The sequence below is a fragment of the Suricata suricatta genome, chromosome 9 (assembly GCF_006229205.1).
Source record: "Suricata suricatta isolate VVHF042 chromosome 9, meerkat_22Aug2017_6uvM2_HiC, whole genome shotgun sequence".
Lineage (NCBI taxonomy): Eukaryota > Metazoa > Chordata > Mammalia > Carnivora > Herpestidae > Suricata > Suricata suricatta.
Window position 1 is genome coordinate 29421017 of NC_043708.1, and position 27047 is coordinate 29448063.

General features: G+C 36.9%; 1 protein-coding gene across 9 annotated transcripts in view; it reads right to left on the reverse strand.

Annotated features, from left to right (window-relative positions):
* The window catches only part of PCNX1 (pecanex 1), a 169240-nt gene that overhangs the window by 35224 nt on the left and 106969 nt on the right, over window positions 1-27047 (reverse strand). For all 9 annotated transcript variants that reach the window (XM_029952862.1, XM_029952861.1, XM_029952860.1 and 6 more), the window contains 10 exons: window positions 24985-25017; window positions 22128-22299; window positions 21105-21215; window positions 17920-18011; window positions 9793-9902; window positions 9297-9402; window positions 7876-7968; window positions 7079-7229; window positions 1809-1950; window positions 939-1116 (listed from right to left, as the gene is read on the reverse strand). In XM_029952862.1, coding sequence (XP_029808722.1) covers window positions 939-1116; window positions 1809-1950; window positions 7079-7229; window positions 7876-7968; window positions 9297-9402; window positions 9793-9902; window positions 17920-18011; window positions 21105-21215; window positions 22128-22299; window positions 24985-25017 — 1188 coding nt within the window. The remainder of the gene's footprint in view (window positions 1-938; window positions 1117-1808; window positions 1951-7078; window positions 7230-7875; window positions 7969-9296; window positions 9403-9792; window positions 9903-17919; window positions 18012-21104; window positions 21216-22127; window positions 22300-24984; window positions 25018-27047) is intronic.

Genomic DNA, 27047 nt, shown 5'->3' on the forward strand with positions numbered 1-27047 from the left:
TATCACTAACACCTTGTACAGATTAATGCTTCCCATTTGTACTGTTCCCATCCTAGGGTAGCCTCTACCACATCTGAATTACTGTCACAGTCTCAAACCCTTCTCCGTACCTTTAGGTTCTCTCTTCCCCAAGTCATCCCAAATGTGGCTGACCAGGCTAACTTGCCTAAAATTGGGCTTTCATTGTGTTTTGTAGCTGCTCATACGCTTCAGCTCTCTGTTACCTATCAAATGGGATAATATATGTCAAAGTCCTTTGTATGTGGTCAGTGTTAACATGAAATCTAAACTCTATTTAATTTATAAAATAACGACTGCACAACTTTATCATTTAGAAAGGTAGTGTGGTTCAGCACAAAGACTCTTGTGATGGGAGGCAGAAGACCCAGATTTTGACATCTCGTTTGACAAGTACCCCTCTTGTGGGTGGATAACAAATCTCAGAAGCATTTTGTGATTTTCAGAGTATTCTGTAAATGTCACCGTCAAACTAAGTTCTGATTCCTCCCACATGGCCTCACTGCCTCCATATTTACCATCTTCATTCAGCTATCAGGTTATTTCTTCCCTTAATCTATCCAGCAGCCCACAGCCCAGCTCAATTATTACCATGTCTATTTCTAGGATTATTCAAAACCACATCCACCTTTAGAAGATCCTATGTATTTAAAAATACACAGCTAATGGTGTTTCTCTAAATATCCTGTATAACTTAATCTTTATCTTCCTAGTTATATAGCAAGAAATGTGTCTTTTATGGATCATAGTGACTAACATTGTTTAGGGATTCTAAAATGCTTCTAAATGACTGGCTGACTGAAGAAAGATATTAAAAGATAATGAGGCAAATGGAACACAAGCAGAATCCTCACTCAACAGTATATTACTGAGGGAGCTACTTTCTACAGATAGGGATATTCCTTTCGGTGATAAATTACCTTGTTGAAGAGTATAGACATGAAGAAGAGATCCAACAGCATGGTCTCGGAAAACGCTTCATAGTCAATTTTGAAAAAGAGCACAGTGAAGATGACTGTGACATACTGAAATGTCGGGCTGCTGAAAGAGGACCGCAGCAACTTCAGACCAGCAATGGTGATCATTAAAGCACCTAGTCTACAAATGAAAAGAAAGCACAACTCATCAATCAATGGCTGAAAACTTTAGAAAAATCTACTAACTTCAGAAAAATCAGTTTCATTTACTATGCTGACAATATCTATGCATCAAAAGTGAACTTCTAAAAATGATTTATGCACCAAGCAAATCACATCTGAAATTATATTCCTTTTTAACAATATGTATTATGATTCTTCTTTTTTTATATAAATAAGCACACTTAAAAAAATAAATAACACTATTGCAATTCTAATATATGGTTCTCCGGGTTCTTAATATTTGTATTGCTTTAATAGTAATAGCATTTAGCACATAAAAAACATGTGTTAATGCTTACCTGACAACATGCACCAAGTTTAGTGGGTAGGCCTATAGGATGGCTGCAAGACCCTATATGGTCTGATTTACACGGTACACAAAAACAGGCATCTCTCAAATTGACCATCTAATATTAGAAATTAATCTTATTTAATAAATGTTCTTTCACAAAATATTAGTTGACGTAAGATGTCTGGAGCAGTGATACACAAGAGCAGGAACAGATGTTCAGAAATTTCACCTCAATTTTTTTTATCTCACAATGCACTGCACTGAGACACTCAATTACTTGTTATTTGATCAATGTCTTAAGACATTGCTTATGACAGCCCCTAGTGGTTAAACACGGATGAGAGGAGTGTTGTACTTACTCTGTATCCAGTTTTTTTGGACTAGCAATTGTCTCTGCACTGCTACTAAGTTCATTAAGAACAATCAATGGGTAGATGATATTCTTCTCCACAAACAAAAGCCACACATGAAGTTTCTCAAACCACATCATAGTGGCTGCATCTAACAAGGCAATGTAAGAAGATCACATCATCTAGTGGATAAAATACAGGCACACCTCATTTTATTGAGCTTTACTTCACAGCACTGTACAGATACTGTTTCTTTTTTGATTGCTTGTTTACAAACTGAAGGTTTGTGGCAACCCTGCATTGAGCACATCTATCGGCACCATTTTCCAACAGCATCTGTCACATTTTGGTAATTCTTGTAATATAAAACTTTTTCATTATGATTGTTATTTGTTACAGTGATCTATAATCAGTGACCTTTTTTTTTAATGTTTTATTTATTTTTGATACAGACAGAGACAGAGCATGAGAGGGGGAGGGGCAGAGAGAGAAGGAGACACAGAACCGGAAGCAGGCTCCAGGCTCTGAGCTAGCTGTCAGCACAGAGCCCGACGTGGGGCTCGAACCCACGAACGTGAGATCTGACCTGAGCCGAAGTTAGAGGCTTAACCGACTGAGCCACCCAGGCGCTCCTAATCAGTGACCTTTGATGCTACTGTTCTGTTTTGGGATAACAAAAACTGTACATATATAAGAAGGCAAATTCAACCAATAAATGTGTGTGTTCTGACAGCTCCATTGATCATCTGTTCCTCCATCTCTCTCCCTCCTTCCGGGCCTCTCTATTCCTTAAGATTAAAATTAGGCCAATTAATAACTCTACAATGCTCTTTAAATGTTCAAGTGAAAAGAAAAATCACCCATCTCTCATTTTAAATCACAAGCTACAAATTATTAAGTTTCATGAGGAAGGCAAGTTGAAAGCCAAGACAGGCCAAAAGCTAGGTAGGCCTCTTGTACCAAACATTAGCCAAGTTGTGAATGCAAAGGAAAAGTTCTTGAAAGAAATTAAGAGTGCTGCTTCAGCGAACATGCGAAAGACCAGAAAGTGAAACAGCCTTATTGGTGATATGGACAAAGTTTGAGTGGTCTGCATAGAAGCTCAAACTAGCCACAACATTCCCTTAAGTCAAAACTTAATCCAGAGCAAGGCCCTAATGCTCTCCAATTGTGTGAAGGCTGAAAGAAGTGAGGAAGCTGCAGAAGAAAAGTCTGAAGCTAGCAGAGGTTGGTTCATGAAGTTTAAGGACAAAAACCATTTCCATAACGTGAAAGCACAAGGGGAGGCAGCAAACGCTGACGTAGAAGCTGCAGCACGTTCTCCAGATGAGCCAGCTGAGCTAATTCATGAAGGTGGCTGCACTAACCAACAGATTTTCAATGTGGCTGTAATAGTCTTCTATCAGAAGAAGATGCCCTCTGGGACTTTCAGAGAGAGAAGTCAGTGCCTGGCTACAAAGCCTTTGTCAAAACTTGCTTGTTAGGGGCTAGCACAGCTGGTGGCTTTCAGTGGAAGCCAGAGCTCATGGACCATTCTGAAAATCCTAGGGCTCTTCAGAATGATGCTATGTCTCCTCTGCCTGTGCTCTCTAAGTGAAACAACAAAGCCTCGATGACAGCACATCTATTTATGACATAGTCTACTGAATATTTTAAGCCTATGTTGAGGTCTACTGCACAGAAAAACAGATTCCTTTCAAAATACTACTGCTCATTGGGGCACCTGGGTGGCTCAGTCAGTTAAGCGTCCAACTATGGCTCAGGTTATCTCATAGTTTGTGAATTCAAACCCCATGTCAGGCTCTGTCTGTGCTGACAGCTCTGAGCCTGGAGCCTGCTTCGGATTCTGTGTCTCCTTCTCTTTCTCTGCCCCTTCCCAGCTTGCTCTCTGTCTCCTTCTCAAAAAAAAAAATAAATAAATAAATAAATAAATAAATAAAATAAACAAACAAAATTTTAAAAGTACTACTGCTTATTGATAGTGTCTGCAAACATAACATGCATTCTGCAGCCCATGGGGATTCAAGGAGTAATTTTGACTTTCAAGTCTTATTTAAGAAATACATTTCATAAGGCTATAGCCACCGTAGACAATTGTTCCTCTAATGGATCTGGGCAAAATAAATTGAAAAACTTTCAGAAAGAATTCACTATTCTAGATGCCATTAAGAACATTTGCAATTCGTGGGAAGAGGTCAAGATATCAACATTAGCAGAAGTCTGGAAGTAGATTCCAGCACTCATGGATGACTCTGAGGAGTTCAAGACTGCAGGCAGGAAGTCCCTGCAGAGGTGGTGGAAACAGCAGGAGAACTAGAACCAGAAGTGGAGCCTGCAGACGGGACTGAGTTGCTGCGATCTCAGGAGGAAACCTGAACGGATGAGGAGCTACTTCTTATGGATGAGCAAAGACAATGGTTTCATGAGATGGAAACTACTTCTGCTGAAGATGCTGTGAAATGACAGCAAAGGATTTAGAATATCACATAAACTTAGCTGACAAAGCAGCAGCAGGGTCTGAGAGAATGACTCCAATTTTGAAGGAAGTTACACTGTGGGTAAAATGCTATCAAATAGCATGCTACAGAGAAATCCTTCATAAAAGAAGTCAACTGATGTAGCAGACATCATTGTTGTCTTATTCTCAGAAACTGCCACAGTCACCCCAACCTTTGGCAACCACCATCCTGATCAATCAGCAGCCATCAACAATGAGGTGAGGCCTTCCACTAGCAAAAGGATTACAACTCACGGAAAGCCCAGATATGGTCACCGTTTTTGGACAAGAGTATTTTTAAATAAAGGTATGTACACTGTCTTTTCAGACATATTTTTGGGTACAGTTATCAGACTACAGTGTAAACCAAGCTTTTATATGCACTGGGGCACCAAAAAATTGATTTGTCTTGCTTTACTGTGATATTCACTTTATTGCAGTGGTCCATAACCAAACCAGCAATGTCTCCCAGGTATGCCGATAGTTTGGCGAAGTGATGTGAAAGGAAAATCTTACAGCACAAGTTTGGCTCTACTATAAATAATGTAAGAAATCCAGTATCTCAACCAGTTGTCAACTTCTATGAATTCTGATACGTGTCCAATTTTGCAATTTAGAGGTGAGTTAAATTTAGATGAGGAGCACCTGGATGGCTCTGATATCAGTTCAGGTCATGTTCTCACCGTTTGTGAGCTTGAGCCCCGCGTCGAACTCTGCGCTGGCATCAGATAGCCTGTTTCCCTTTCTCTTTGCCCCTCCCCTGCTCATTCTCGTGCCCAAAATAAACTGAAAAAATTTTTAGATGTATTTCTTTTAAAATTTTAATTCTTGAAACCTCAGTTTTTAACTTTTTCTCATTTATGCCTATAACTTCTGTAGAAAGGTTATTGAAGATTATGAGACTGCCCTTTTTCCCAAAGAGAGATAAATGATCTATTAAAATTAATGTTTTTATAATCTTAAGATATGTGGGGGGGCATATATATGTGTGTGTATAAGATACACACCTCAGAACATATATGGAAGTATGATATGTTTTAGATTCACACACTTCATAAGAGTCACTGCATTGCCAGTAATATTTTTCTAATACTTTCACATTATTTCACTGGGGAAAGTATCTAGGATAAACTGAAAGATTTAAAATAAGTTTCTCTAACTATCTGAAAACAATGTCACCTGGCTTCAGTAAATTCTCTGATGAATGATAATTTTCTTTCCATTGCTAAAGTCAGTAGAAAGGAAAATAAATAAACTTTGCTAATACCTAGTGCTTTTGATAAGTCAAACATGTTATATTGATTCAAAATTTGTAAAAATTTATATTAAATGTTTTGTTAAGATCAAAAGAGAAATAATATGATCAATGACTTACTGTCAGGAAAACTGCTCTTCAAAACAAATCGGATACACTTGCTATCATTTATATATGAAAGCAATACTAGTAGTCCACTATCAAAGTAATACATCATTCTAAGTTATTTTCCTGACTGTATGAAAGAACCAGTACAGATTGTCATACAGTTTTGTGTCATTTTCCCTTAATTTGTTTAATGTATATTTATTTTGAGAGAGAGAGAGAGAAGAGGAGGAGCAGGCAGAAAGAGAGAGAGGGAGAGAGAGAATCCCAAGCAGGCCCCATACTGTCAGCACAGAGCCTGACTCGGGGTTCGAGCCCATTAACTTGGAGACTATGACCTGAGCTGAAATCAAGAGTCAGACACTCAACCAACTGAGCCACCCAGGCGCCCTCTGTCATTTTCCCTTATTAAAAGAACACATATTGTAAAAAGTCTGCACAATGCCATTATTGCAACCTACACGTTAATGTTTAATTCTCTCTTCAGGATCAAATTGGTGACCAAGGTTACAGTCCCATGATGCTCTAAGCAATGTTACTAAAAGACGCAAGAAATTTGCTTTGAAAACGCAAAGTCAAGTTTGGTATAGAAAACTTCCAAAAGCTTCAGGGTTCTCTAAACAAGTTAATTTAACTTCAAACAACTGAGGAATTTACTTTTTATAGTAATTCATTAACGAAAGAGAAAGTCTGGGGGAAAAAAACCACTGGCTTGTTTAATCACTGACATATAATAAGTGATGACATAAGTATGAACTTTTATTATTTCTCTAAAACGAGCAAGTATGGCATATTGCAGGTTGTGGGGCCAGTGAACAAAGACCAAATACTTACAATAGGAAAGACAAGTCAGGATTTAAATGGGACTAGCCTTCTACCTCCTTTTTAGTCATTTTATACTTTGCCCCAAACCTGAACAAGTAAGAACAATTACAAATGTTTTAAACTTCTTTTCATCTGATCAACTCTTTTCTACCTTTCCCTGGTAGGACATAGAGTCTCTGGTGGAAAGAGAAACAAAATTCTCTTTATTCTCCCTATGCTTTGAGCTAAAAATAATTCAAATACAAGTCTTAAGGAGGACTGGGTTGCCTGTATAGAGAAGAAGATGTAAGGCAAGGGTAAGGACTGGAAAGAAGCCACAAACATGCACAGAAGGATTCATCAATGAGAGGTCTAGAAAGAGCAATACAGAGAGGAAGTAAATTTGATTCTGTGGACGTTGGCATTGTAGCACTGACATTTATACTTCAACTGAAATTAAAGCATCCTGCAAAAAGTTTGACTCATTACAGCTTCCAATCTAAGTGTAACAAACACAAGCCACAGTGTTACTGGATGATACTCATTTAGCGGTCTCTGTTAAAGTAAAAACAAAAAAATCCATAATATTAAAAAGAAGAGTATTAACAAAATACTTACTCCGAACTTCGTATTGATTATACTCCACTGTCTTCAGCAAAGGGTGAGAAAAACAGTGCCATGGTAGCTGTTTTCTAACTTGAGGCAGCACATAATGGGTGACAAAACCTACGAAGCCGACCAATGCATACAACACATACTTGAGAGCAGGCTACAAGAAGAATAAAATTGAGAAGAGTAAAAGTGATCTTGAGACCCACAGAACTTCTAATTTGTCCGTTCAATTTTCTACGTATTAATAAAAAACAGCAGAGTCAACTTGAGAATCTAAGAACTAAACATCTGTCAACACTTTACATTGCCTCATGGTGTGGTTTTTCTGAAACTTGTACCAGGGTTGCCCCGTATGATCAGCAGATTCAGAGGAAGCGGCGGTGTGTCACATCTGACGTCAATTACTAAATGATGTCTTGGACTTCTCTCTAGGATCACTGGCTCTGGGGAAGACTAGCTGTCCTTTTGTGTGGATACTCAAGCAGCCAATGGCAAGGGCCACATGGAGAGGAACGCAGATCTCTGGCCAATGGTGAGCAGAGAACCTAGTGCTACTAACAGCCTCCGTCGATAGCCGCCCCATATGGCTGCAGCATCGTAACATACTCTGAACTGGGATCGTCTAGCTAAACTACGTTTACAATCAGATTCATGGCCCAAAGAAACCATGAGAAAATAAATATTTGTTGTTAAAACCAAACAAAATATCAAATATTTCAGCATTATGGACAAATAGTGGAATAAAAAATGAGCCTAAACAAAATTATTTTCCCCCCAATGAAAAGAACAAAATGATTCCTTACCTGCAACACTGTGAAGACCGTGCTTACGTGAATAGCAAAATAGAGCACACCAATCACAATGCACACTACTAGGTCTGATTGTAAACGCTCACTCTGCAGAAGAACACAGAATGCGCCAACAATTATATACAATTTTAAAACCACGTATTTTTTATTCCCAACTGGCAAAGTGTAAGAAATCATTTTTCATTGACCTTATTCTTCTAGATAGCTCTTCTACATAACAATTGGCTATAATAAGTCTTTTCTTCCTCAATTTCCTGGTATCTTGGTTTGATACTGCAATATCAAGGAAATTAAATGAGTTCTACACAATGTATAACAGATTAAAACAAAGTCTTTTAGAATGAAGATTCCCCCCCCCCCACCATGATCTGTAAGTTTGATTTTTATATATGGGGAAAGGAAATGAGGTACTTAAAGTTGCTGTATAATTTATAGGGGATACCCTTTTGGATAACAAAGTTATATTTTCATTGTTTTTTGGAATGCTGAAACTGCATAAATACGTGTTATTTTACTTACTGGATTTTGGCTCTTTTAGTGCTAGTAGTAAACCAGAAATCTCTTGATATCTTGACTGCAGTCAACTGACTTGCAGATTTATGCTAATTTTAAGCTAGATTAAGAAATATCGTACTATATTTAACATGAAATGTCCTTTGCTAAAGTGGAAACTAAAGTCAGAAAAAATTGTTTGAATTCTATCGTGAGGCCATTTTGTACTTTTAAAGTTTTCTGAAGAATATGTCAACGGCTCAAGTTCAGTAAAGGTAAATAGTATAACTCATGACTGATATAATACAGTTTTTCACAAATGGAAATATTCTAAAATAACTTAGAAAAAGAATGCTTTATGCTCTGTTTCTTCCTTAAAGCAGATAATTACTAAGACAGACATTAAATTCACTAAATTAAAAAATTCTTAAATGACTACATTTTCTTAAATATATTTAATTAGTTACAGATAACTGCTCTCCCCTTCAATCTGAAAAATAAACAAACACGCACATTTCTGATTGCCCTTGAGAAAAAAAAACACACTAAATGACTAGGCAGATGATTTACAAGGACCTAGTTTTTATCAACGAGAACAATACAAAATTTGATTTATGTTAATATTCATCTTTCAAATCCCAGTTTAACCTGAATAGGTTTAAGAATTCTATAAACCATAAAATTACTTCATTTCACCTAATCTGAAAATGAATGTTTAGCACACTGTTTTTAATTACACAGAAACAAACTTTGAGGAATGAGCATTTCTTAACAGGTTAAAATTTGACATAAAGGTAATCAACAGCTTATAGCTATACAAACACTTTCTCCCAGTTACATAAGGCTTTCATGATACAACATACAACATGATGAACTGTCTAAACTTTATGTATTTCAGGTAATTATAAAAAGCTAAAACTTACAACAGAATTTCTAAGTTTTTCAGGCAGTGGATCTTTTACTTCAGATAGAGGGTCTTCTGGATTTTTCTCTTCTGTTTTTGGAAAAATCTTGGATTGCACCAAAGAGCTTGAAATTTTAAAAAAAATGAAAATATAATTAATAAGAAATACATTCATAACCTGAAAACCAGTACTTAAAGGCAAACAAACCTTATGATAAAAAATAAAGTGTTCTCAGTGTATTTAATCATTAGCAAATGACAATGTCTAAAAAGTTTAAGATACCATAATAAGCATACAATGGAATATTTTTATTAAAATATAGGTTTAATACTTTGTAGGAAAGAAAATGCTAATAAGTAGCCAAATTGGTCAGAAAGATCCAGAGTTAATATATTCGACACCCAATAGAGATTAAGTCAACAGTACTTTGACAAGGCAGTGGGAAAGTTAAACTTAAAAAAAAATGTGAACTTGGTTGAATTTCTTTAATTCGGTAACAACTGATTTCACTTACAAAAGTACGGAGGGATCACTGCTTTGTCGACTGAGATGATAGGACACTGCCACTAACAAACCACAAAAAATGGAGAAAAGCACTGGAATATGCTGGCCATCCCAAGAATCCTGTTGGGAGAAAAATGTTTCACTGTGAAATCTGCTTCTCATTTACCATCTATCTTGCAGTCCTTTTATGTCTGTATTTCGGAGGAAGATAATTAAATTCAACAAAAACTTCTGAGCTAGATTGTTAATTGCATTTTATTCCAGATAACTTTAGATTTATTACTTTTTAATGAGCTAGAATCTAGCTAACTAGATCACCTTCAGATAGGAATAATACATTTGCTTCTGATACATCCTGCTGTCCAGTTCTTTCCTATTTTAAGTGGTATTAAGCTTATGGTGACCTATGTTCTCCCTTTGGGAAAGCTAAGTGACTTGGTGCAGCACATATTTGATTATATATAATAATGGAGCAGGGAAAAAGCAACAGATGGTGCAGCACATTGGGTGAAAAAGAATATTGACCCTGGTGTGCTTTTTTCCTGAGACTTTTGTTCACAATATGCCATATATCTTCCAGGAGGTTGAGTAGGCATTCAGTGCTCTTGAATAATGAATTCCATATTTCCCAAAATAACACAAAGGCTAGCTTCTAAAGCCTATGTGGATGTGGATGTGTCACGTCACATCTGCTCACTGCAATTATCTCTGGAGTCTACTAGCATGGGAACTGGCAGACAGTAGATAAGACTGATAAAAGGCATAGTTAAAAGTTCTTAAGTATGCCCTGTAAGGTAAACAGCCCTATTCCTTCTTCTTTCTCTGGGGATTCAAGAAGGGAAAATGTAGGAGTGGGAATCCAAATTGTGTTTTATTATACAACTTGCTTTTCCCCCCATTTAATAACAGTCTTGAAAATTATTACACATCATAACATACAGACCTTTTTTTAACAGCCACATCAAAATATTATTATCATCGTATTGAACATTACGTGTCAAGCCCCATTCTTAGAGCTTTGCTAAGTCTTTCTTACGCCATTCTTATTACCATCCTTGGAGATATGTTCTACTGCTCCCCAATTTATAGATGAGAAACTTAGGCACCTCTAGAGGGTTCAAGTAATTTGCTCAGTGGTAGAGCCAGGAACTGAGTCCCCTCATGTCTGGATTTACAGAGAAGGAAGTTAAAAAATATAGAAGAGTTTGAGAATGAAAGCGAGATAAATACATAAGGAAACAAAGCAAAAGAGAAAACAAAATGTGTGCAGGAAAAGCATTTGCACAGTGATAGTACAGGAGACACAGGAGATATATGACAGAGAGAGAAGGAAGACCATACGATAGAGATGAGGGGGAAGAGGTGAAAGAAAAGCTAAGCCTTAAATTTCCATAAAGCACAGTCTATGGATAATGCCTTAAACTTGTCAGAATATAAGTGTAAGTTAGTTAATTAGACATGGGAGGTAAATAACCAAAGAATCGGCTCAAAGAACTGAAAGGGGTAACTCTGAGGAAGTGATAAAGGCGTAGGGAATTTTTGCTCCTAGTGATAAGTCTTGTAGAAATACCTGATTCTTTAAAAGATATACAAGAATGTTAATAAACATTAAAGCTAATAAAAAATATGTCCAGCACAGCCACTTTAGAAAACTAGCAATTTCATTTCTAGGTATTTACCCAAGAAAAACGGAAACACCTATGTATTCATAGCAGCTCTATTCATAATATTCCTAAACTATAAACAACTCAGATGTTCATCTCTAAGACAGCAGAGTGGCTGTAACATATGCACACAGCAGAAGGAGGGCGACCTAAAACTAAATGGGATGTTTCCCTGTAGTAAAAAGAAACATCATGTATAATGATATACATAATGTGGATGAACCTCAAAAATATCATAGTGAACAAAATACATCAGCTATAAAAAGGTATGACTCCATTTAATTGACATTCAAAAACCCAAATCCATAGCAAAAGTGGTTGAGGCAGGGAAATTTCTGGCGGGGCTGGAACTACGTCTTGATAAGGGTGTGTTTATCCAGATGAACGCCTTTGTCAGAACTTATCCAACTGTGTTAATTAAGATACATGGATTTCACTCTATGTAAGTGTTTCCTCAATTAAAACAAGTTTCCAAAGAAAATTAAAGATTCCTACCTTTATCTAACAAATGCTTGACACCACTTTTTACTGGTCTCAGATTTTTAAAAAGCCTACTTAAATTGATCTAAAAAGTCATTTATTTGGATCAAGAATTTAGAATAATCACAGAGTCAGTGTAATTCATGGATATTTAAATACGCAGTAACTGCAATCTTTATTGAATCACTAACTAGAAAAACAAAAAGGCAAAACAAACCCAACCATGTCTGAGTTTTCAATGAACTCTGATTCAGAAGTGAAGAAAATCAGTAACTATGAAAATCAAAAAGGAAGTTGATGTGGTTCAAAAGATTAAAAAGATGGGTTTGTTCTATTCACTGTAATAGGTTTGAACACTTTTTCTTTCTTTTATTTTTATATATCTTTTATTTTAGAGAGAGAGTATACAAGCAGGGAAGGGGACAGAAGGAGAATCTTAAGCAGGCTCCACACTCAGTGTGAAGCCAGAAGTGAGGCTTGATCTCATGACCATGAGATCATGACCCGGGCTGAAATCAAGAGTCAGATGCTTAACCGACTAAGCCACCCAGGTGACCTTAAATGTTACTCATAATGGTAAAATTCTAGCAATCTCTTAAAAATATGAAAACATCCAGAAAGTATACACATATTAATAGGATTCATTAAAGTTTTTTAGAAAAGAAATGAGCTTTTAATGAGCTAAAAAGTTCAAGGAAAAATTAAAGAGTAACACAAGGAAAGCAGAAATTGGAAAACAGTAACAGTAAAAGCCCATATTAACGAGCAGATAAAAAGGAAGAGCATTCCTAAAGGCACACAATGTCTCCCAATGTGTCTAACTGCTGAGAGGAAACTATTGTCAATTTCTTGTATATTCTTCCATAATTACTCTATTCTATACATATAAGCCATTGTGTGTTTGTGTTTTAAATTTTTTTTTAACATTTATTTCTGAGAGAGAGAGAGAGAAAGAGAGGCAGAGTGTGAGCAGGGGAGGGGCAGAGAGAAGGGGAGACACAGAATCTGAGGTAGGCTCCATGCTCTGAGCTGTCAGTACAGAGCCCAACATGGGGCTCAAACCCACAAACTGTGAGATCATGACCAGAGCCGAAGTTAAATGGCCAACCAACTGAGGCACCCAGGCACCCAGGCACTCCAGAGTGTGTGTGTGTGTGTGTGTGTGTGTGTGTGTGTGTGTGTGTGTTTAAATCACAAAGGAAACATGCATTTAGGAATATTACCTTCCTTTTTATTTAAAAACATACATTATCTTTTCATTAAAAACACATATACTCAATAAGATGTGATATGTATCACACATTCAAGAATATTATTCGACCTTAAAAAGGAAGAAAATCTTGTCATTTGCAACAATGTGGATGAAACTGGATGGCATTATACTAACTGAAATAAGCCAGACAGGACATGGTATCATATATACTGTTTTTAAAGAAAAAGTCAAATTTATAGAAACATAACAGAAAGGTGGCTGCCAGGGACAGGGACGTGGGGGAAATAGGGAGAGGTTGGTAAAAGAGTACAAACTTGCAATAAAGGTCTAGGTGGAGGCTGCCAGAAATGAGTGAAGGTACAAACACTTCCAGTTACAGGGTAAGTCATGAAAATGTAACATAAACCATGTGGCTGTATTTAATTTTTTTTTAATGTTTGTTTATTTTTGAGAGCAAGAGAAAACAGAGCACGAGTGGGGGAGGGGCAGAGAGAGAGAGAGAGAGAGAGAGAGAGAGAGAGAGAGAGAGAAAGAGAGGGGGAGGGAGGGAGGGAGGGAGGGAGACACAGCATCTGAAACAGGCTCCAGGCTCTGAGCTGTCTGCACAGAGCCCAACATGGGGCTCGAACCCATGAACCATGAGATCATAACCTGAGCCAAAGTGAGATGCTTAACCAACTGAGCCACCCAGGCGCCCCTATGGTGACTATACTTAATAACACAGCATTGCGTGTTTGAAAGTTGCTAGGAGAGAAGGTCTTAAAAGTTCTCATCAGGATATACATAAAAAAACTTTGTAACTGTGTGCTGAAAGATGGTAACTTGAGTACGTGTGGTGATCATTTCACAATACATACAAACAGCAAATGTACAGCTGAAATTAATATAATGATGTATGCCAATTATACCTCAATTAAAAAATAAAAATAAAATCTTTTTAAAAAAGGATAAGGTCTGAGGCTCTACTGTATAATATGACTAGAGTTGATGACACTGTATTACATAATTGAAATTTGCTGAGAGTAGAACTTAAATGCTCTCACACACAAAAAAGATATGAAGTGATAAATGCATTAACTAACTTGATGAGAGGAATCTTTTCATAGTATATATGTGTATCATATACCACATACATTTTTGATACCTTACAATTTTGTCAATTATACTTCAATAAATCTTCAAAAAAACAAATGGTTTTTCTTGAAAATCATTCCAGATTAGCATCTAAAATTTTGTTCTAAATCTGCAGATTTCTTGTAATGGGTGACATCTAAAAGTAAAACAGTCTAATGGAAACTCCACATCTAATAGAGAAGGAAAACAATTTATCTTCCTGCCTGCCTTTAGGATACAAGGTTCTGGTTTGCAGATTTATAATTGCTGTTCTTCTGCTAGATAATTATAGTTAAATAGCCCTTTGTGGCACTGGGCTAGAAAACCTACTGCGCTGTTAAGTTCTATGACTGTAACTTCTTAATAACGACTCACTTTCCAAAACGGGACTCCAAGCACAGATCTCAAACCTTTCCGCTAGGATGGTTTACAGGTAGTACACCTGGGAGAAGCTTGCATTTGGAACGCCTCACCTCCAACTGCTTCCTGGGGTTGGTTAGCCTCATCAAGTAGTTCCCTCTCTGCCGGTTTTCCCTCTCCCCTTATACATGCAATCAAGTCTTAGAGCTTTCTAAAAAATAAAAACTTGAGGGGGCGCTTGGGTGGCTCAGTCGGTTAAGTGCCCCCAACATCAGCTCAGGTCATGATCTCATGGTTTGTGAGTTCGAGCCCCACATAAGACTCTGTGTTGACAGCTCAGAGCCTGGAGCCTGCTTCAGATTCCGTGTCTCCCTCTCTTTCTACCTGTCCCCATGCTTGCACTCTGTCTCTCCCTCAAAAATAAACATTAAAATAAATAAATAAATAAATAAATAAATAAATAAATAAAAATGAAAACTTAAAAACAACCTCCAATATGTACAAAGTTTCCCAACTGCATTTTAGAAAGAGTATCTTACAGGGCACCTGGGTAGCCAGTCAGCTGAGCATCCAACTCTTGATTTCAGCTCAGGTCATTGTTCTCATGGTCTGTGGGATGGAGCCCCACTTTGGGCTCCGTGGTGAAAGCAGGGAGCCTACCTGATATTCCCTCTCTGCCTTTCCCTAGCGCACATGTGCATGCATTCCCTCTCTCTCTCAAAATAAAAAATTGTAAGATTTTAAAAAAGTATTTCACCTCTCCTTAATATTTTTCAAACTCAAGCTTATATTAATCTAGCTTCCTCAGCCAAAACACCAAAGCAGCTGTTTTATTGAAGTCACCAATCACCTATTAGCTGCCAAAAGCAATAAAAAAACCTTTTTTTCAGACACTATGGTCTCTGAAGTTTCCTTTGTGGGCTTCTGTTCGATGCATCACTTAAAACCAGCATCTACAGGGTTCTGACTGCATCCATTTCCTCTTATCAATCCAGGTTGGCAGTCTTTTCCTTACACTTTAATTTAGTTAATGAATTCTAGATCTTTTAACCATTACCTCAAACCTCTCTAGATATAACTACCTACTATGCATCTCTAGATACCCCATAAATGTCAACCAATATGTCATATAGGTAAACAGCCACCTTCCTCGCTAAACTCAAAGATTTGCAATGTTAGGCACTGGTATCACTACCTAACCATTTGTTCAAGCAAGACCCTAACCCTCTTCCATCCTTTTTCTCTTTATCCACAGAGTCCCTAAATATATTCACTAAATCCAATTTTACTTAGGTCCCTCATAATTTCAAGATTGCAATACAACTCACTCACTTCTGATCCTTCCTGCTCATATTTCAATCTCCTTCACACCAGAGACCAAGTCATCTTTCTGAAATGCAACACTGAGTAAGTTCCATAGCCTTCGTCCGCCTCTACTGAAAGTGTTGGCTGACTCATTAATCATAGCTAATGAACTACAAGGAACTTTAAAGCAGGAAATGGTATTTAGCATAGTACTGGGCACACAGTAAACACTTCCTAAATGCAAATGAATAAATGACACTAGAACAGATCCCATGAGGCACTTTTCTTAGTCCTTTCAATCCTGTCATTTTCTGATTGTCCTGTATTAATGATAAAAAAAAATAATAATACCATGGGTTAAGAGTTGTTTACAAGAAATCTGGGATGCCTGGGTGGCTCAGCCCATTGAGCATCAGACTTTTGATTTCAGCTCAGGTCATGATCTCACAGTTCATGGACTTTAGCCCCACATCAGGCTCTGTGCTGACAGTGCAGAGCCTGCTTGGATTCTCTCTCTCCCCTCTCTCTCTGCTCCTCCCTCCACCTCAAAATAAATAAACTTTAAGAAAAATTTTCCGAGTTGTTTACAAGAAATTTAAACTTTTTATGTTTACAACTTGGTGATGGTCTTTTATTTTTTTATTTATTTAAAAAAAATTTTTAATGTATTTTATTTTGAGAGAGACAGAGAGTTGGGGGTGGGCAGAGAGAAGGAGACAGAATAGGAAGCAGGCTTCAGGGTCTGAACTATCAGCACAGAGCCCGATGTGGGGCTCAAACCCACAGACTGTGAGATCATGATCTGAGCTAAAGTTGGACGCTTAACCCACTGAGCCACCCAGGCGCCCCTATTTTTTAAATTTTATTTATTTATGTTGAGAGAGAGAATGAGAGGAAGTGCAAGCATGGAAAGGCCAGAAAGAGAGGGAGAGAGAGAATCCCAAGTAGGCTCCTAACTGTCAATGCTGAGCCTGATGTGGGGCTGGATCTCACAAACCATGAGATCATGACCTGAGCTGAAATCAGGACTCAGATGCTCAACCAACTGAGCAACCCAGGCGCCCCTGATGGAGCTAATTAAGGCTCATCCAGATCCTTCTAAACCAAAAATGACATTAAATTTCACTGCACAAATTTTTACTAAAATTATCTTAAATTGCAGTCCTCATGGCTGTGCCCACAAGTTTTAAGAAATCTTGATATGAACAATAGTTACATATATTCTTAAATAAAAATCTAAATTTAATTTCATATTTTGTTATTACCATACCCACCTCTACTCCAGACCAACCTAGTCCTGATCATCCATTTCTAATTTTAATCCGTGATCACTGCATGGAAAAGGATTTACTGTGTTTTTAATAAATGTTTGTTCATTAAAAAAATTTTTTTTAAGTTTATTTTTTTTGAGAGAGAGAGGGAGAACCATGGGAGGACATATAGAGAGGGAGAGAGAGAATCCCAAGCAGGTTCCACACTGTCATAGTACAGAACCTGATGCGGGGCTTGAGCTCACAAACCGCAAGATCATGACCTGAGCTGAAATCAAGAGTCAGCTGCGTTAACCAACTGAGCCACCCAGACGCCCCAATGCTCATTCATTTTTGAGAGAGAAAGTATGAGTTGGGGAGGGGTGGAGAGAGAGGGGGACAGAGGATCTGAAGTGGGCTCTGTGCTGACAGTGGCAAGTCTGATGCAGGGCTTGAACTCATGAACTGTGAGATCATGATCTGAGCTGAAGTCAGATGTTCAAATGACTGAGCAACCCAGGGGCCCCCAAAAGGATTTACTTTGAATAATGGTTAACTATGAAACTGCTTTTGAACTCAAAGTAAATGAGAATTACAATAATATTCAACACATGAAGATCACGGACATTAATGCTCAAGTGGTCCCAGGGAGAATGGGCAGAGGGAGGCTTATCATTACTAGTCAATTTAAAACAATCTTTACATAGAAAAACAGCCCCAAAGACAAAATCATACTATAATGTACTGCTCACCTTCAACGCGCCATAACACAATCCATACAGTAGAGCTACTGCCACAATGCTACAGATAAAACTGTAAAGTGCTGCAAGCAAGCTTGTAGTGGCTAGAAGGGAAAGGGAAAAAAATTCAGTATTTTACAAACATTTATGGAAAATACATATCTGAAAAGGTCACTGAAAAATATTTAAAATGGTATGATATTGACTACAATGAAATATCTACTCATTTGACTTTTACAAATCCAGTTAGGTCATCCTATCCTTTCCAAAGATTTTGAAATGATGAAGATTTACTATCCACAATTTTTGATACAGGATAAAATATATTCACCTTGTAAGTAATGAAAATTCACACATGGCAGAAGAAATTGTACCTTATTATGCTTCAGGAATGTACCCTATTATTTACAAAAGTACGGGAAAACGAAGCTTGCAGAGGTCTAAAAAGGAACTGGTGATGTATTCAGTATTCACTAAAAGATATTAGTCTCTGAAAACAGAATGTGTATTTACCCAAAGAAGTAAATTTATATTCCCAAGTGTTAATTAATTCTCACAAAAAGAGTACAGATTTGACTAATTACTAACTAACAGCAACAACAATAGACCCACCTTCAATAACTGGTGCTAGGAAACTGACGCGCTAAATGCAAAAGAAAGAAACCACACTGCGTTCTCACACCATACACAGAAATAAGCTCAAGATGGATTAAAGATCTAAATGTTAAGACATGAAACCATAAAACTACAAAAGGAAACACAGACAATAATCTCTTGGACATCAGTGTTAGCAATATTTTCTTGGCTCTGTCTCCTCGAAGATAACAGAAGCAAAATAAAACAGCAAACACTTGGGACTACATCAAACTAAAGCAGCGTTTGCAGAGCACAGGAAACTAACAACAAAAAGGCAGTCTACTGAATGGGAGAAGATATCTGCAAAAGATATATTCAATAAAGGGTTAAGGTCCAAGATATCTGAAGAACTTCTATAACTCAGCACAAAACAGAAGAAAGAAAGAAAATAATCTAATTCAAAAAATGAGCAGAGGACCTGAATAGACATTTTCCCAAAGAAGACATACAGATGGCCAACAGACACATGAAAAGACATTCAACATCACTCATCATTAAGGAAATACAAACCAAAACCACAATCAGGTATCTCCTCACACCGGTCATAGTGACTAGTATCAAAAAGACAAGACATACAAGTGTTGGCAAGGATGTGAAGAAAAGGGAACCCTCGTCAACTACTGGTGGGATACGCAATGGTGCAATCTCTAAGGAAAACAGTACAGAGGTCCTTCAAAAAGTGAAAAACGGAACTACCATATGATTCAGTAATTCCACTTCTGAGTATTTACCCAAAGAAAATGAAAACACTAATTCAAAAAGATATATGCACGCCCATGTTTACTGCAGCATTATTTCCAATAGTCAAGATATGGAAGCAACCTTAATATGCATCTTTACCCAATGAATGGGTAAAGATGTGGTATATACATACAATGGAGTAATATTTAGCCACAAAGAAGAATGAAATACTGTCGTTTGCAACATGGATGGATCTACAGGGTATTATTCTAAGTGAACTAAGTCAGAAAGAAAAAAAAGAAATACCATATGATTTCACTCATATGTAGAATCTAAAAAAACAAAACAAAAAACAGAAACCGACTCACAAACACATAACTGGTGGTTGCCAAACTTGGGGAATGGGAAAAATAGGTAAAAGGGATAAAGAGACAAACTTCCAGTTAGAATGTGAATAAATCACAGGGATGAAAAGCACATCATAGGGAATATGGTCAATGATATTGTAATAACTTTGTAGCAGGACAACGACTACACTTATGGTGGTCAGCATTTTTTAATGTATACAATTATTAAATCACTATGTGTTGTACCTGAAACTAATATAATATTGTTATCTCAATATACAACTATGCTTCAATAAAAGATTAAAATTTTCTTTTAATTCTGTTCTTACAAGTAGAAAAAATAAGTCCAATGGAATTACCAATAATAAGAACTAGGGAATGGCTAGGACAAGTTTCTTTTATATTTAAAATATAAATAACATATTTTTATTAATGGTAATTTTATATAGTAACCATTAAAAAAAACTTGTAGGAAAATCTTTTCTTTAGGAGATGTTAATAAAACTAATACCCTGCACAAGGCTGTAACTGACCATATGATGACTATTATAAATGACCTACCCGAAGCCTTCTCCATACCCTGTCTTCCACCCATTAAGTTCTGCTAAAATTCACACTCCTTCAAAAAATTTTCAAAACACTAAAAATGCCCTAGATCTTAGTTTCTATTTAAAATTTAAGCCAAAACAACATTTTATCAAGAGAGATGATTTCAATGCCTGTGCTTAGATGTGGACTACAAAAGTGAAGCCTGAAGAGAAATGGACCATCAAAGTTATGGTAATTTCTTACCCTTTCATATTTTTTCTCTAGTTGTCCACTCATCTTTCATGTAAAATTTTAAATGCTTAAATAAAATAACAATGTATTTTGACCATAGTGTCCATCAATAAAATTATTCTCAAGTTCTGCAAACATTATCTATTTTAGAGTAATACTAGTATGGTCTTCTCATTTTCAAAACAAAATATACATGTTAAGAGGAGAATAAATTTCTAAGCATATCAGTTCATAGCCACATATTCTACTCCAAAAACAGAGATACTTCTAAAAATCTTATCTAGTTAAATACTTTCACTAAAAGCAGCTGGTTTGGGGATTCCCATTCTAAAGAAATAACAAAGCTCTGAAACCATATTCAGAGACATACCAAATATTTACACTAGTTCAAAATCCAAATACATTGTCATGTATCAAGGGTCAATCTATGTGGGATATATAAACTTTTTTTAAATATTTCATACATCTAACCAGATCTACCTAAACTGCCTACAACTTCTAGTTTTCGACAATAGCATGCTATCACTTCTTACACAGTAATTCTATTATTCCTGGATCTTTCAATAAAGTGGGAGTCTGTACTACTTTTTTCTATCTACAAATTAATTCCTGTTCAGTCTTTAATTATTAAATAAATGCCTTTTTCTAATTGAAATTCTGAAATGAAAACTGGAAAAGTATTTTAATGTTCAGTTTATTACTTAATGACCTAAGTAATACTGTAACCTGTCATGTTTTAAAGGAAGTACTCACCATTACCACCAAAGATGTGAATATCCAATTGTTCACAAAGGTACATAACAAATGTATTCACCTGAGGCAGGAGACCAATGAAAAATACTATTGGGAAACAGAGTGTAAACACTACAGAAGAAAAGAAAAGCGTATTAAAAATGGCATACTGCATCCATCCTTTTGTTCATTTTAAAATCATAAAAGATTTTAAAACCCCAAAATGAATATAAACTACTAAGCAATTTTTAAAAAGATATCACTTTAAGTTATTTCTCTCTACATAACTGCGTGGATTTTAAATAATTTTTCTTATTTAAATGTTTATTTTGAGAGAGAGAGAGAGAGAGGGAGGGAGAGAGAGAGAGGGAGAGAGGGAGGGAGGGAGAGAGAGAGAGAGGGAGGGAGAGAGAGAGGGAGGGAGGGAGAGAGGGAGAGAGGGAGGGAGGGAGAGAGGGAGAGAGGGAGGGAGGGAGAGAGAGAGAGAGGGAGGGAGGGAGAGAGGGAGGGAGGGAGGGAGAGAGGGAGGGAGGGAGAAAGGTATAAGTGAGCATGAGCAGGGGACGAGCAAGAGAGGGAGCGAGAGAACCCTGAGCAGGCTCTGCACTCTCCACTGTCAGTGCAGAGCCTGACAGCGGCTCACACCCACGAACCATGAGATCGTGACCTGAGTCGAAATCAAGAGTTGGATGCTCAACCAAGTGAACCACCCAGGCGCCCCTAATTTTCCAATGGCAATGAAGAGCTTTTAAAATTATTTCAACCATTTTCATATAATAGTAACCTGTGACAAAATCCAAAGAAAACCTTCCATTACATCAGTTTCACGAACAAAAGAATTACTATAATATTTGTTCATCATTAACTTTTTTCATTCATAATAGCTGTATAGTTTTATTGCTCATGGAGAAGATTACAATAAACAGCAAAATGAGCTTATTAAAACCGCTTTACCATATAATTGATCTATTTATCAGGGAACTGTTTGGATACAAACACTAATAACTCAGTGTTAAGATCTGAAATACTTTAAAGATCACTCACCTATAACTAAATCCCTGGCTGATATCAGGACCAGTGGATTAGTGAAAGTTATTCCATATAATTTGAACTTGGTTGTAGTAAGGTTTCTGCTACCATAATCCAAAAGCCAAATAAGACCACAACATAAACAAAAATAAACTGGTCTACTGTAGGCAATGATACGGTTATGGCCCTGAAAATGATATAAAAAAAAAAGTCAAGTTAATTGATTTTAAGAATCACAACTAGTTATTGAGATCTTTGATGGCTTATATTCTAAGGATTCAAAATGTATCCATTTGGAAGCCAAGTTTCTGACTGTGGCAGAAGGGAAATACAAACATGGGAAGGAAGAAGAATAGAATGAACCCTGTGATACTGAAATTCAAGGTATCAGTATGAACTTATTATTTTTTATTTTATTTATTTTAATGTTTGTTTATTTTGAGAAAGAGAGTGTGAGCAGGAGAGGGGCAGAGAGAGACGGAGCCAAAGCAGGCTGCAGGCTCCAGGCTCCAAGCTGTCAGCAGAGGCCAATGTGGGGCCTGAACTCAAGAACTGTGAGGTCATGACCTGAGCCGAAGTCAGATGCTTAATCAACTGGACCACCCAGGTGCCCCAAGATCTTAGTTTAGAGATAACATTAGTCACTAAAAAAAAAAAAACAAAAAACAAAAAACAAAAAACCCAGGCCGTCACAGAGGAAAGGCTGGCCTGGGGCTATGGTAGGGAAAGTATAAGAAAAGCCTGGAACATATTATTGTGAAAAGGAAGCAAGTACTTAAACGGTGATAAGGATATGTCAAAAGGACAGAAAGGGCAGCTTGGTGAGCTCCCAATGGCCAAACGAGGGGCAATTTGTGCATCAAAATAAATAATGTTAGTAACATTGTAGTCCATTGAGTAAAATATGAATTCATGAATACATACAAATATAAATAAGACAGAAAGGAAAGTTCTTACAGTAAGAAGTCCACTAATAAATGTGGAAGGAATGATGGAATTAGAAAACTACTACTTGGCAACCAGCAAATGATAACTGATTCAGGCAAGAATTATCAATAAGGTCACTGAAAACAAGTAGGTAGAAGTTTCCAGGGCAAGGAGACACATATAAAATCTCTTTATGAGACACTTATTAACTATAGGAGAAAGACAGTAACATTATAATAAATAGTGGTTCTCAAAGGAGTGGGAAGGAATTTTGCCCCCTAGAGGCAAAATTTGTCCCTAGACAACATTTAGCGATGTCTGGAGACACTCTGGTGGTCACAGTTTAGGAGGGCGCTACAAGCATCTAATGGGTAGAGGTCAGAGATAATGCCAAACATCTGATCACGTACAAGACAGCACCCCTCCCTCCCATCAATTCTCAACAAAGAATTCTCCAGCCCCAAATGTTAACACTGCTCTTAGCCAAAAGATGAACGTTAGCACATTAGTGCTAACACCACTAGGAAAAGCATAAATGAACATCATGTGCTTCCTGACATGAGGCACTGAGAATGTATCATTTGCATAATTTTCCTTTTAAAAAAGCATTTCCCATATCTAATCAATAAGAAATATCAGACAAACTCAAATTAAGAGATGGTCTACAAAATGACTGGCATGTCCTCATCAGAAGTGTCAATATCATGAAAGACAAACACATACTAAAGAAGTGCTCCAGGTTAAAAGAGGCTAAAAAGAACCAATCCATAATCAGGATTTTCTACTGCCAACCGAAAGTCAACAGGAGATGCCTGAGTACCATCTGTAGATTAGAAAATAGTATCTATCAATGTTCAATGTCCTGATTTTAATAATTACATTGAGTTAATAATATAAAGGAATGTTTTGTGTCTAGGAAACATACATGGCGGTAGTCAGAGGTAGGAGAGCATGTGTCTACAATCCACTCTCAGAAAAGTTGTGTGTGGAGTCAGAGGGGTGGGGGGAGGGATGGAGGAAAAAGTAGAAAGAGAATAATATGGGAAAGTGTTCACGCGGGGATCTGGGTGAATGGCATCAGGAATTCTTTACACAACCCTTACAACTTTTCCCTAAATTTCAAATTATGTCAAAACTTGAAATTAAAAATAATGCTGTTATATATCATTACACTTCAAGAGCATTCTTACAAAACATTAAACAATCAGTTGAAAGAAAATCATTTGCCTCCTTGTTTTGTTCATCTACACGCTCTATTAAGTATTCCAGTGAATGGGTAGAAATAGCAATATTTAAGAAAAAAGCATTGTCATAAACCATTCTTGGAGTCTGTTTTTGAACTAATTTAAAGAGAATGTCCTTTGGTCTTTCTAAGTATTAAATACTCTATGGTGAGTTCTAAAATTGGACCATACTTCATAAAAAATACTGTTTAGCAGCTAATACTCTTTTTCTAAAGTCACAAAGTGAGTAACAAGGGTTTTAAGCTCCTCAGAGTCTGCAAGACTAAACACCAGATCAATGTACTACTTCTTTACTCTTCCTCCTAATGGTCACCTAAGCAAAACACTGTACAGTTCCCCTTCTTCAAAATTCTATTTTTAATGTGTATTCATGATTTATTATTCAAAATTTATTAAATGCAAATAATGAAATAACTAAGAGTTTTATGAACCATGTCTACCTAATTGATAATCTCCTCCTGAAACAGGCTGTCAGAAAATGAATTATTACACTCATATTCAAACTAGATTTAGAGTCCACAATTACAATGCCATTTTACTTCATGCTAATATATCACCTGTGTTTCCAGTAGAATGTCAAAACTTAGATGGGAAAATAATAACGTAAATCTTAATTTAATCTGACATAATACCCCCCCCCCCAAAAAGGCTTTGATGAATGTTAGGGAATTACAAATGACAGGCATATTAGAATGACTTACATGTCTGGGAGAAGAAGAATCTGGTTGAACACTCTAAAAATGAAAACAAAAAGACGGATTATAGCACTGAGATCCTAATAACTTTATAAGCAACTTTCAAAGTGCCTGAAATAATTTTAAGTAAAATATTCCACAAGTAAGAAATGACCTACATTAATTCTGTTGAAATATCAACAGAAGATGAAATACCAGCTCCAGATACTGGTGCCACTGTGATATCAAAGAGGCCTCAAATCTTTCTGGACTCTTAAGCTTATTATGGTTCATTAAGAATTTGCATCTAGCTGAACATTGCTGAGATGGCATATGGTAGCAGGTCCGTCGTACTCATTGGTTCATTACTACACTGAAGTATAGTTAAGGTAGAACGCTTTCTTATGTGATACCACTCCATTCAGGAAATGCACAAAATACGGGGTTAGCTTATAGGAGTTCTAGTTCTGTCCACAAATTCCAAGCTTACTAAATAATTCCACAGTATTTGTACTAAGCATATTATCTGCATTTTCACATCAAAATCATCAAGTTAAGCTGTCTTCTCGTAAGAGATTTTAACAGCTTTCCATAAAAGTGTTCAAAAGGTATTTTGCAGCTACTTCCCAAATCACGGCTTTTCTCCCAAGTTCCAGTTCATTTCCAATAGCGCGCCAAACAATTTCACCAGGATGAGCTCTCACCACCCTACAACTCTATCATGGACCAAGTTCATGGAGTTTGCCACGTGGCTCTAAACTCTTTCAATTCCCACATCTGGCCTCAAAAGCCTCTCTTCCAGTCCTTCTTACCTTCTCTTTATGATATTACTATGCTTCTTCTAGTTAACAGACTTTTAAAATCTAAAACATTTTTAAAATCTCAGTCATCGTTTGCCTTTCCATATCTAACCAGATTAACCCGAGAACAATGAACATAGTTAACGAGACAAGAGACACTGAAGCAAGAATTTAAATAGTGTAAGGCAATAAAGAGACGGATTATAAGGGTTAGAATGGGAAGAATAAAGGCCAGAAATTTTGAGAGATAATCACCAAGTTTAATCAAAGGAACTTGGTTACTTGTTATCAGAGATAGAGGAGTACAGGACAGAGGCTTCGGGATCTGGAGTCAGTACACTATTGTCGAAAGCAGAGAAACTGGGAAAGAAAAATATTTATCAGAAGCTGATGATGTGGTATTTTTCAAATGCACCCTTGGGGCACCTGGGGCCAACTTCAGCTCAGGTTATGATCTCCATGGTCCATGAGCTTGAGCCACGCATCAGGCTCTGTGCTCCCAGATCAGAGCCTGGAACCTGCTTCGCATGCTGTGTCTCACTCTCTCTCTGCCCCTCCCCCACTCACACTCTGTCTCTCTCTCTCTCTCTCAAAAAAAAAAATTGGAAAAAAAAATTTTTTTCTTAATGTGCCTGCCCCAATGCCTCTTAGGTATGCTGGACTAAGGCTTGTGAGAAGGATGAAGACTATGACACATAAATCTAGATATAATCCATCCAAAATGGCAACAAATAAGGTAATAAAAGAGGGTGACTTCACTGGCAAGGAGTTGCAGGCTGTAAAGAGGACCAAATAAAACCCTAAGAAATTCTCATAAACAAACAAGTAGTCCAAAGACCAAAGAGACATCGACAAAGGTAAATAGATACCTGAAAAGTAGGGTAATCACTGGAGAAGCATAAAATCACAGATGAACAATGAGGATAATATAAAAATGGAAGATAGTATTCACAGCTACTAAATGATACAGCCCTCAGCATGGAGAATGAGAAAGGACATAAATTTGGCGATTAGAGATTATTACTCCATACAGAGACTGTAATAAGTTCAGTTGTGCAATGAGGAAGAAAAGTATGGATGGGTCTTGCAGAAATGGAGCGGCTGACACAGCCAGCTTATTCTAGATATCTGTCTATAAATAAAAGTACAGCTGATGGTATAAAGAGAACTAAACAAACAGTTTTCAGGATGCAGAGGAGTTGTGCATGTTAGCATATATTGGACAAATAACCAATATGAGCCAGGGTTTTTACTAGCTCAGAAAAAAAGGAACAGTCTGCATTAAAAGTC